The following is an 11501-nucleotide window of genomic DNA, read 5'->3' on the forward strand; positions in this document are numbered from 1 at the left end:
TAGAAAACACACTGAAAAAAAAAAGCCTCAGGGATCTTTGGTATAATAAAAGATCCAGCATTCTTTTTTTTTTTTTATTTTTTAAAAATTTATTAGAGAGAGAGAGGGAGGGCAAGCGGTGGGAGGAGCAGAAGTAGAGGGACAAGTAGACTCTGTGTTGAGACTAGAGCCCGTTGCGGGGCTTGATCTCATGACCTTGAGATCATGACCTGAGCTGAAATCAAGAGTCTGACATTTTACTGACTGAGCCACCCAGGCACCCAAGATCCAGCATTCTTAGCATTAGCATCCCAGAAGGAGAGGGGAAAGAGAATACAAGTAAAAGACAGAGATTGGCCAAATTGATAACAAAACACAAACCAGTATTTTGCTGTCTACAAGGAATTCACCTCAAACATAATGATATAAGTAGGTTGAAATTGAAAAGAGAAAAGAATATACCATATTGTAATGGGTTGTTGAATGGTGCCCCCCCGCCAAAAAAAATTCATGTCTACTCAGAACCCCAAATGTGACCTTCTTTGGAAATAGTGTCTTTGCAAATACAATTAGTTAAGGTGAGGTCCTACTGGGGTGGGTTGGACCCTAACTCCACGACTAGCTGTGCTTCTAAGAAGAGGACAGACCACAGAGAGAGTGACAGGGAAGAAGGCCATGTGAAATTGGAGGCAGCTACAAGGCAAAGGAAACTAAAATAATGCAGCTAGAAGCCACAGAAGACCCAGGATTGCCCGAGTCACTAGAGACTTGGGAGAGGTAAAGAAGGATTGTCTTAGAGCCCTCAGAAGGATCATGGCCCTACTGACATCTTGATTTTGGACCTCTAGGTTCCAGAGTTGTAAGAGAATAAGTTGTTGTTGTTTTAAGCCCTCATTTCGATATTTTGTTACTGTAGCTCTAGGAAGCTGATACACATACAGACAATAATTTCAAAAATCAGAAGTAGCTCTCTTAGTATCAGATAAAGTAGACTTTACAACAAGTAAAATTACTAGAATCAAGAGATCCATTACAAAATGGTGAGAGATGAATCCACCAGGAAAACGTGATCTTAAATGTGTACACGCCAAACAGCAGAGCCTCAAAATACAAGATGCAAAAACTAATCAAACTGAAAGGAGAAAGAGGCAAATTCACAATTATAGTTGAGGACTTCACCACCTCCTAAGGAACAAACTGAACGACAAGAGAGAAAATCAGAAAGGATATAGAAGAACTGGACAACACAGTCAGCCAACAATATCTAATTTATATAGATGAAACATTTCACTCACCGAAAGGAATTAATATTTTTTTCAGGCACCATTCACCAAGACTAACCATATCATGGGCCATAAAACAAACTTTAACAAATTTATCAGAATTGAAATCATGCAGAGTGTGTTCTTTGAGCACAGTGGAATCATGTAGAAGTCAATTATATAAATACAGCAGGAAAATCTCCAAACACTTGGAAACTAAATAATATACTTCTAAATTTTCCGTGGGTCAAAGGTTAAATCTCAAAGGATATAAAAAAGTACATAGACCTGACTGAAAATGAAAGTACAACACATCAACATCTGTGGGATTCAGGCAAAGCATTACTGAGAGGGAGATTTATAAAACTAAGTGATTATATTAGGAAAGAGGAAAGATCTCAGATCAACAATCTAAGTTCCCACCTCAAAAAACTGGAAAGAGAAGAGCAAAATAAACCTAACACAAGCAGAAGGAAGGAGAAAGTAAAGATAAGAGCAGAAATTAATGAAATTGAAATCAGAAAAATAATAGAGAAACTTAATGAAACCTAACACTCATTATTTGGGGGGAAAATCAATAAAATTGATAAACCTCCAAAAAAACTGATAAAGATTAAGAAAGAGATGACATAAACCATTAATATCAGAGCTGAAATGAGAGACTATCGCTACAGAATCTGCAGACATTAAAAGGATAATAAAGAAAAACTGTAAACAACTTTATCCTCTAAATTTGACAACTTGGAGGAAGTGGACCAATTTCTCAAAAACCACAAACTACCAAAATGTGACAAAGATGAAATAAACAATCCCAAACTACTATAACCATTAAAGACACTGAATTCACCATAAATAATCTCCCCCAAAAGAATCCCCAGGCCCACCTGGTTTCACTGGCGCATTCTACCAAACACTTAAAGAAAAATTAACACTGATTTTACAATCTCTTCCAAAAATAGAAGAAGGAAAACTTTCTAACTCACTTAGGCAAGTATTACCCTGATGGTAAAACCAGGCAAAGATTATACCAAAAGAGAAAGCAACAGATACCTCTAATAAACTTAGATGCAGAAATTCTCAGTAAAATATTAGCAAATAAAATGCACCAGTGTATTAAAAGAATTATATATCATGACCAATGGGATTTATTCCAGGTATGCAAGACCTGCCTACTACTGGGAAATCGGTCTCTGTAACCCACCTTATTAACAGGCTGAAGCAGATTATCATGTGACCGGATCAGTTGATGGAGAAACAGCATTTTAAGAATATACCTATTCCTAGTAAAGTTTCTCCACAGACAAGGAAAGAGAGGTAACTTTCTCAACTTGATACAGAGCATGTACAAAAAACGTAGAGCTAACATCATACTTAATGAGGAAAGACTGAATGTTTTTCCCCTAAGATTAGAAACAAGACAAATATGTCATCTCTCACCACTCTTATTCAACACAGTATTGGAATTTTAGCTAAATTGGCAAGGCAAGAAAAAGAATAAAAGTATGCAGATTAGAAAGGAAGAAATTATGAATCACTGCAAGTCTTTTTCTGGGAGAAAGTGCCAATAAATGGCTGTACATTATTTAGAGAATGCAAATTAAAACCACAATGACATCACCATGCACTTATAAGAATATTTAAATTAAAAAATAGTAATAATGCTGAATGCTGGCAAGGATGCAGAGAAACTGGATCACATATTTTTCATGAGAATATAAGATTTTACAGCTACTCTAAAATAGTTTGGCTGTTTTTTATAAAATAAAACATGCATTCGCCATATGATCCAACAGTTGCACTCCTGAACATTTATATCAGAGAAATGAAAACTCATGTCCATACAAAAACAGGCACATGAATGAATGTTCATAGACCTTTATTTGCAATAGCTAAGAACTGAAAACAACCCAAATTCCCTTCAGTGGATGAATAAACTGTGGTACATTATATCATGGAACAATACTGAGCAAATATAAAGAAAGAGTTACTGATAACTCACAACAGGTTGGATGGACCTCCAGAGTATTCTTATGTTGGGTGAAAAAAAAAACCAGTCTGAATAGGCTAACTGTGGTACATCCATACAATAGAATATTATTCAGCAATAAAAAGAAATGGAGCTTCTAGACATGAAAAGACATGGAGAAACCTTAAAAGCATATCCACTAAGTGAAAGAAGCCAATCTAAAAAGGCTACGTACTGTGGTACCAACTACATGACATTCTGGAAAAGGTAAAACTATGGAGACAGCAAAAACATCAGTGGGAAATTTCCAGGGGTCAGGGGAAAGGGAGAGATGAATAGATGGAGCACAGGTAGTCTTTATGGTAAAGAAACTATTTTGTATGATACTAAAATGGTGGGTACATGTCATTATATATTTGTTAAAACTCAGAATGTACAACACCAAGACTGAATCCCAATGCAATCTATGGACTTTGTTACAAATATATCAATACTGACTCATCAATTGTAATAGATGTACCAGGCTAATGCAAGATAATAATAATAGGAGAAACTGGGGTGGGGGGGAGGGGATATATGGGAACTTTCTGTACTTTCTGCTCATGTTCTATAAACATACAACTGCTCAAAAAATAGTGTATTCAGAAGGCCAATCTCAAACAATTATATACTATATAAGTCCACTTGTATAACATTCTTGAAATGATACAGGAATGGAGAGGAGAGAAGTGGTTGCCACGGATTAGAAAGGCGGGGGGTGAAATGTGTGTTAAGAAAGGTGGTTTGGGCTATAAAATAGTAGGAGGAAGATTTTAATGATGTAACTATGTAACCGTGGAGGTGGTTACATGAATTTACACATCTGGTAAAATTGAGTAGAACTGCACACATCCATTAGTGCACATCGAACTGGTGAAATCTGAACAAGGTGAGTGGATTGTATCAATGTCAGTTTCCTGGTTGTCATATTGTACTGTGGTTATGCACGATATTACCGCTGGGGGAATAGCTAGGGGGCACAGGATCTCTATTTGTTCTTACGATTGTGTATGAATCTGAAATTATCTCAAAATAAAAAAATTTAAAAAGCTTAATTTAATGTTTTCAGTAGGTTGTTCTCACTATATCTAAAGGAGGGCATAGTTTTTCATATTATCTAATTTTGTTTTCTTTCAGTCTATACATATTGATACCACTTTATATACTGAAAGTGATGCTCATGTGAGTATAGTTTATTTTTTTGAAAATTGCTATATTTTCCAGTTTCAAAAGTTGAAGAAGTGTATCTTCATAAATTTACTGAAGGATGTGTAGTTTTTAAATCTAATTTTCCGTGTGTTCTGACAACATATGATCAATGAATTTTGGATGTGTAGTTTTTAAATCTAACTTTCCGTGTGTTCTGACAACATATGATCAATGAATTTTGTAGGTAACTGTTGAGGTTGTGGGACGTGGGGGCAGAGAACTACAAAGATGCTATTTTCATAACGGTACCAAATCAAAATCTGAAACAGCCTTTTCCATCAATGTCAAACAAAATATATTATATATTTTGTGATGCAGTTAGATCATGATGCAATTAAATGCAAAAATCAGGTTAACTGATTCAATTTAAAACTATCCACCATATCTGTTGTTTCCAGTGCTGTAGTGTATTACCACCCTTAATCAAATTTTCTACAAATCGCTTAAATGCATTCATGTTCTACATTTTGCATGAATCTCTACAATTGTCAGAAGAGGATTCTGTCTGGTTACCCTCTATGTGAGAAAAGAAATAAACAGAACTCATAAAACTTATCAGAATTCAAAAATGATCTTGAACTTGTCTCATTAATACCCTGACATTGCCGAAGGTGTGTAGGATTTTAGCCATGTTGCTGGTCCTTCTCTCTGGATTGGCTACTAAAAACCAAGAAACAAATCCCTGACTTCTTCACCTTGTGGAAAACAAACTCTATGTTGTGTGCATGGAGAACCGTGAGTCTGCTCTCAGTTAGGACCTCTCTGAAATAGAAGATTTTGCTCCTATGAAGACTTTCTTAGCTTTGGGAGGAAGCCTTCACCATGAACTAGAAAAAAAACCAGATGTTCATCAACCACTTGGCTAGTGCTGCTACACATAGAAATTGTCTGCCTCTTCGGCTTCAGCATGCCTTCCATTTTTCCAAAGTAGAGAGCAGTCAATTAACCCCCAAAACTCAGCATCCTGAGATTGCTTTTTTTTTTTTTTGCAAGAAGATAACCTTGTAACTCACGGGTTACAGAAAGAAGCTGAGGTTGAAATTTAGATTTAAACTCTGGTTCAGCCCCTATCTAGCTGTGTTACCTTACAAGTCACTAAGCATGTCTGACCCTGTTTTACTTATTTATTATTTTCTCTATCTATCTATCTATCTATCTATCTATCTATCTATCTATCTATCTATGTGGGGACAGTATTTACCCTTCAATCCTGAGCAGCTGCTGTGGGACATGGGCATATTGCCAGTGCCAGACACATGGGTGGGTTCCTTCCTTCCCTCGTCCATTCAGTAAGCATTTGTGGAGTGCCGGCTGGGTCTCAGGCACTGTGCAAGGCAATGAGAACAGAAAGTCAAACAAGTCGTGGTCAAACCTCCAGATATTCATCAATGCTTCTTTTAAGTTTAGGCTTTTGTTCAATGAACCGTTGTGGGAAACATACTTCTGCGGCATCTGAAAGATCCCTTTCTGGTTTGGCCAGCCCGTGAGTGGGCAATACTCCTACATTGATTTTTCTTTTTTTTTTTTTTTTTTAAGATTTTATTGAATTATTTGACAGAGAGAGACACAGCGAGAGAGGGAACACAAGCAGGGGGAGTGGGAGAGGGAGAAGCATGCTTCCCGCTGAGCAGGGAGCCTGACGCGGGGCTCGATCCCAGGACCCTGGGATCATGACCTGAGCCGAAGGCAGACGCTTAACGACCGAGCCACCCAGGCGCCCCGATTTTTCTAATACATTTCTTGGAATCACTTCTGCCTCTGGAACTTTGGAACTTGCAGAAATAGCACGATCAGCAGCTATCACTGTTTAAAATGTTAACAACACAATCTGATTCTAAAAATTCTTTCAGTGCACACTATCCATACTAATGTTTTGAGAGTCTCAGGCTGGTATTAGCACCCTTTTACAAAGAGGAAATGTTCTCAGTGAGAAAAAGTGGCCTATTATTTCCATGTTTTCTAGATTTATGTTCGCTCTTCTGTATAATATTACCATCCTCTTAGATTGTTTTGTTGTCAATTTGTTTGGGTTTGATTTCAAAGCCAAAAAAGAAAGAAAAAAAAAAAAGCTGCCTCCTATGTAAAACTTCTTGGGGGTATTGTGTTTCTTTATAAAATATTTGGATTGACTTTTTAAAAAATCATAATTACATCTATGTAAACATGCATAATGGAAAGGTCATTTTTTTTTTTTTCAAAATGATTCTCTGTAACTCTTATTTTTAGCCCAGTTGCAAAGTAACAGCGATGAAGTGCTTTCTCCTGGAGTTACGTGTTATTTTGCTTGAGTCCAAACATCATCTCCTTAATGAAACAGTAGAGAACCTTATCATCCTAGCAAATGATGGTTTATCTTCTAATGCGGTGAGTTTTCCAATAGTCAGACGGAGCTTTGTCTGATGCTCTCGACTTGGGTGGGAGAAGGCATTAGCTGGATATAAGGAACAAGCAGCTCTCGGGAGAGGGAGTTCATGTCTGCGGAGTGGCTGCACCACTAGGGTGCGCACAATCCTAAACTGGTTTATCAATTTATTCATTCAACAAACATGCCCTGCATGACGCCAGGCCGTGCACTTTGGTGCGAGAGTGATAGTGGTGAACCAGGGAGGTCATTGCCCTCAAGGTGTTCATCCCCAGGTGCAGTGCAGAGCCATGAATCTAATGACATAGTTAAGTGTTTAGCGTCAGGAATAGCAATTAGCATTTATTCGGTTATTACTCTATGCCAGACAACACCGTTCTTCAGCGGTGATGTGGCAATTCCTTGCGTCCTCACAATAAATCTGTGAGATAGTTATCGTGTGTCTGTTTTAAGGCTGAAGAAATTGGAGCACTAAGGGCTTGAAATCACTTCCTCCAATTTGCACAGCTGGTAAAATGGGGAGCCAGGATTCATACCTAAGCAGTTTCACTTCGGAGGATGTCTTCTTCTTATCCCCTGGCAGGACAAATGCCTCAAAAAGTTAATAATAAACATATTAATAATTCAAGTAGAATTTGGGCCACGCCGGGCACCACGAGCCGTACGGTTGCGGGGGGAGCACATGCGAGGAGCGCCCACAGCGGGCTTGGGGATGAGCTGCTCAGAGGCCCTCAAGTAAAAAGTGTGATAGCTTTCCCAGCACAACACCAGGGGCTAAAGTAGAGTGGAGAGAAAGAAGTTTTATGAACAAAGAAGGCATAAGAATAATTCATTAATTTAACAAACACTTTGTGAGCCTCGTTGTAGACCCTCGGGATAACAGACGTGAAAAAATACACTTGGTCTCTGTTCTTAAGGGTCTTAAATAAACCATAAAATAAAGCATAAATAAAGCAATCAGAAGGAAATGAATAATAATAACTCAGTTATTTATTAATTCCAGTGGCCTAAAAGAAGGTAGGTAAGAGGGCTAGGATTCCACTTTAGACATTTACCTACTAAGCTGACATTTGGCCAGGACAAGAGGGAATGAGCCTTGTCTCCGGGGAAGGATGTTGAGGCAGAGGCGACCGAAAGTGCGGAGCCCCTGAGCTAGGATGGCTGGACGCCGTGGACTTGCCCAAAAAATGCCAGGTTGCTTTAGGTCTTTGCTGAAATGTCACCTTCTCAGTGATGGCAGCTCTTCACATTGCAATCCCTTCCCACGCCCTGTCCTCTTGTCTGCATGCCCCACTAGCTGATGTTTTCCTGAATGGCTTTTGTCTGCTTTTCCCTACTCAAATGCCAGTTTCAAAGAGGCAGTTATTTTTGTGTTTGTGTGTGTGTGTGTGTGTTTTCTTCAGTGCTGTATCCCAACTCCCCAAACATTGCCTGGCATATTCTAGACAATGTATTTATGAAATGAACATACTGATGTTTAAAATGCTCTTGTGATATGTTATTTCTATGTTATTGGTAGAAAGGCTGAGCCAGGCAACAGATAACTCCTAACAACATCCCTGGTGAACTCTTTTTTTTTTTTAATTTTTATTGTTATGTTAATCACCATACATTACATCATTAGTTTTTGATGTAGTGTTCCATGATTCATTGTTTGTGCATAACACCCAGTGCTCCATTCAATATGTGCCCTCTTTAATACCCATCACCAGGCTAACCCATCCTCCCACCCCCCTCCCCTCTAGAACCTTCAGTTTGTTTTTCAGAGTCCGTCGTCTCTCATGGTTCGTCTCCCCCTCTGATTTCCCCCCCTTCATTCTTCCCCTCCTGCTATCTTCTTCTTCTTCTTCTTAACATATAATGTATTATTTGTTTCAGAGGTACAGATCTGTGATTCAACAGTCTTGCACAATTCACAGCACTCACCATAGCACATACCCTCCCCAATGTCTATCACCCAGCCACCCCATACCCCTCATCCCCCTCCACTCCAGCAACCCTCAGTTTGTTTCCTGAGATTAAGAATTCCTCATATCAGTGAGGTCATATGATACATGTCTTTCTCTGATTGACTTATTTCGCTCAGCATAACACCCTCCAGTTCCATCCATGTCGTTGCAAATGGTAAAATCTCATTCCTTTTGATGGCTGCATAATATTCCATTGTATATATATACCACATCTTTCCTGGTGAACTCTTGATGCCCATGGTCACAGTCACTGTGACTGTGATGTGGTGGGTTCAGCACATCTAATGGAAGGAGCGGGCAGGCTGCACAGTCAGAGAATTTCATTGATTATGTCAACTGAGATGCATCATGTAACATCTCTGCCTTGCTGGTTGCCATGATTATTTTCAAGGAGGACAGTTCTATATGGAATATGACAGTGCCTGGCATAGAGGATGTGCTTGATAAATGTTGGTGAATCTGAATTTCAAATGCTTAATGGATGTAAAATCTAATTTTGATTTTTGCTGGTATGGCTTTCATGGTTCAGATGATCTCTTAAATAGTTTATTGGTGATGACTACATTTGGAAGATTCTAGTTATCCATGAAATGGTGTTTGAATTACAACTTGTGGTCTTCACCTAAATAGTTCAATTCAACCGGTAACGACTAGGTGACTCCCGTGTGCTAGGCCCTGTGCTAAATGCTAGGGAAACAAAAATGTGTGGCTTTGCGCTCTTAGAAAAGCCTAGAGAATAATAGCATAAAAAGCGTGAAACTCCCTAATATCAATATAATATATGATGTGATAGGACGGAGGTCTGAAAATGTGGAGATGGAACATTTAGAGGAACTCCTCAGCTCATGAATGCCTTCCTGGTGGGGATAGCACCTGAGCGATCTTAACCTGAGTAGTGGTAGCTACAATGGCAATGAGGAACCTGCAGAGAGAAAAGTCAACACGGGAGGGTAGCTAATAGCATGATGTGTGCATGGGGGTAAAGGCATGAGCTCAGTGTACTTAGGCTATGTCCTTTGAGGTGGTGGGGACAGGTGAAAGAAACAGGTGAGGATCACTTCAAGGCCCCTGTGTGCCATGCAGGGAGGCATGGACTTGATGCTAGGGTAGACGACCAGAAGGGTAAATGACCACTCAAGGGCGGTAAGCAGGAAGTCCATGTCTGATAGACATGGCTTATTTTTCCAGTGTCTTTAACCTATTATAGGAAAAATAAGCCTAAATCGAATCTCCCAGTTCTCTTTTCCAGTGGTTCTTCCTACTATGATATTAATTTGCCAAAGTTTTCATGTCTTAAGACCTCACCGTATGGTTCAAATGATGTGATATTCCCAGGAAAGAGATACAGCAGACTTTCAATCTAATCCTTTCTTTTTATTTGGCAGAATGTAACTGAAACGGGATGCAAAGAATGTGAGGAACTGGAGGAGAAAAATATTAAAGAATTTTTTCGGAGTTTTGTACATATTGTACAAATGTTCATCAACTCTTCTTGATTGTAATTGATCCTCTTCAGCATTTCTGCTATTAACAAACATCTTCCCATGGCTTAAAGGCAATGAAACTCTCTGCAGTTCACATGGGCTGCCCAAACCAATTTTTCTAACAAGAGGCTGATCCGGAATTTTGGATCGGATGAACTCTTGGAAATGAAGGCAGAAAAATGGCATTGAGTAACATGGTGTCTATGAACTGTCCTCATAGTTATTTTGTTCACTTATTCTTAATTTATTATTGAAGTTGTACATATTTGTAGCATAGTATATTGAATAAAATTGTGTACCTACTTTATCCTTTGAAATTGCACTGATACTTACCCCTTTAAGGAAATAGGGGACATTCCTTCAAGGGCAGGAGTCAAATTACACAGCTGGCGGGGCTGAGTACCACTGGGCAGGTCAACTGTGTGCTCCAGCCAGTCAGGAACTGCTAACCACCAGCCTTCACTCACTTCTCCAGTGGGTGTCCCACAAGGAGGAAGAACTGACTCCCAATGAGAAAGGAGAAATAGGTGTGAAATGGGTGCTTTACTCTGTAGCATAGTTATTGATATCAAAAGCATCTGTTATCAAAGACAGTGCATGAAACTGGCATGTACTGCGCATCAGTGAATCTTAGGGGGGAGTGACAATAATAAACCTTCACCGGTAGGTAGAATCGTGTATGGAGGACTCGTGGTTGTAATGATGTTAATATTTCCATGCTTTCCCGAGTGCAGGTGTTCCCATTTTTTTTTGCTACTTTTGTATAATAAAAAAAACTGCTGATTTGTTAGAGCCAACATTATCTGATAAAAAATAATTGTTTATATATTTTTGCACTATACTGTCTGAAATTTCCAAGCTCTTTTTTAATAAAAGTCTGACTAAGGTGAAATATTTTTGTCTCCTCACGACTTCTTTCACCCAACTCACTTCTGGCATTCTTCACTCGAGGGGCTACAGGGTAGGAGTTGATGTCCTGCGAATTCGATTTCACTCCATTTCACAATACGAACCAGTTCTCTATCGAAACATTCTTTTATCCCCCAGTACCCAGTCCACGCTCATGTGTCTCATTGCTCTAGTCAATGTATGCTTAAACATTTATTTCGAGATAGTTTTGGAGAAATCTGTATCCTGTTTGACTTCCGAAGAGTCATGTGTCGGCTATCAGTTTGTTCCCTGATATCAGTCCAGACAAATAGTGTTTGACAGCCACACTTTAAAGTTTAA

General features: G+C 38.9%; 1 protein-coding gene across 6 annotated transcripts in view; it reads left to right on the forward strand.

The window, feature by feature from the left end:
• Positions 1-11163, forward strand: part of IL15 (interleukin 15) — a 77736-nt gene extending 66573 nt beyond the window's left edge. For all 6 annotated transcript variants that reach the window (XM_036105228.2, XM_078069257.1, XM_036105226.2 and 3 more), the window contains 3 exons: positions 4384-4428; positions 6682-6819; positions 10173-11163. In XM_036105228.2, coding sequence (XP_035961121.1) covers positions 4384-4428; positions 6682-6819; positions 10173-10283 — 294 coding nt within the window. In that variant the 3' untranslated portion in view covers positions 10284-11163. The remainder of the gene's footprint in view (positions 1-4383; positions 4429-6681; positions 6820-10172) is intronic.
• The last annotated feature ends 338 nt before the right edge of the window (positions 11164-11501 follow it).

Source organism: Halichoerus grypus, chromosome 3, assembly GCF_964656455.1.
Source record: "Halichoerus grypus chromosome 3, mHalGry1.hap1.1, whole genome shotgun sequence".
Lineage (NCBI taxonomy): Eukaryota > Metazoa > Chordata > Mammalia > Carnivora > Phocidae > Halichoerus > Halichoerus grypus.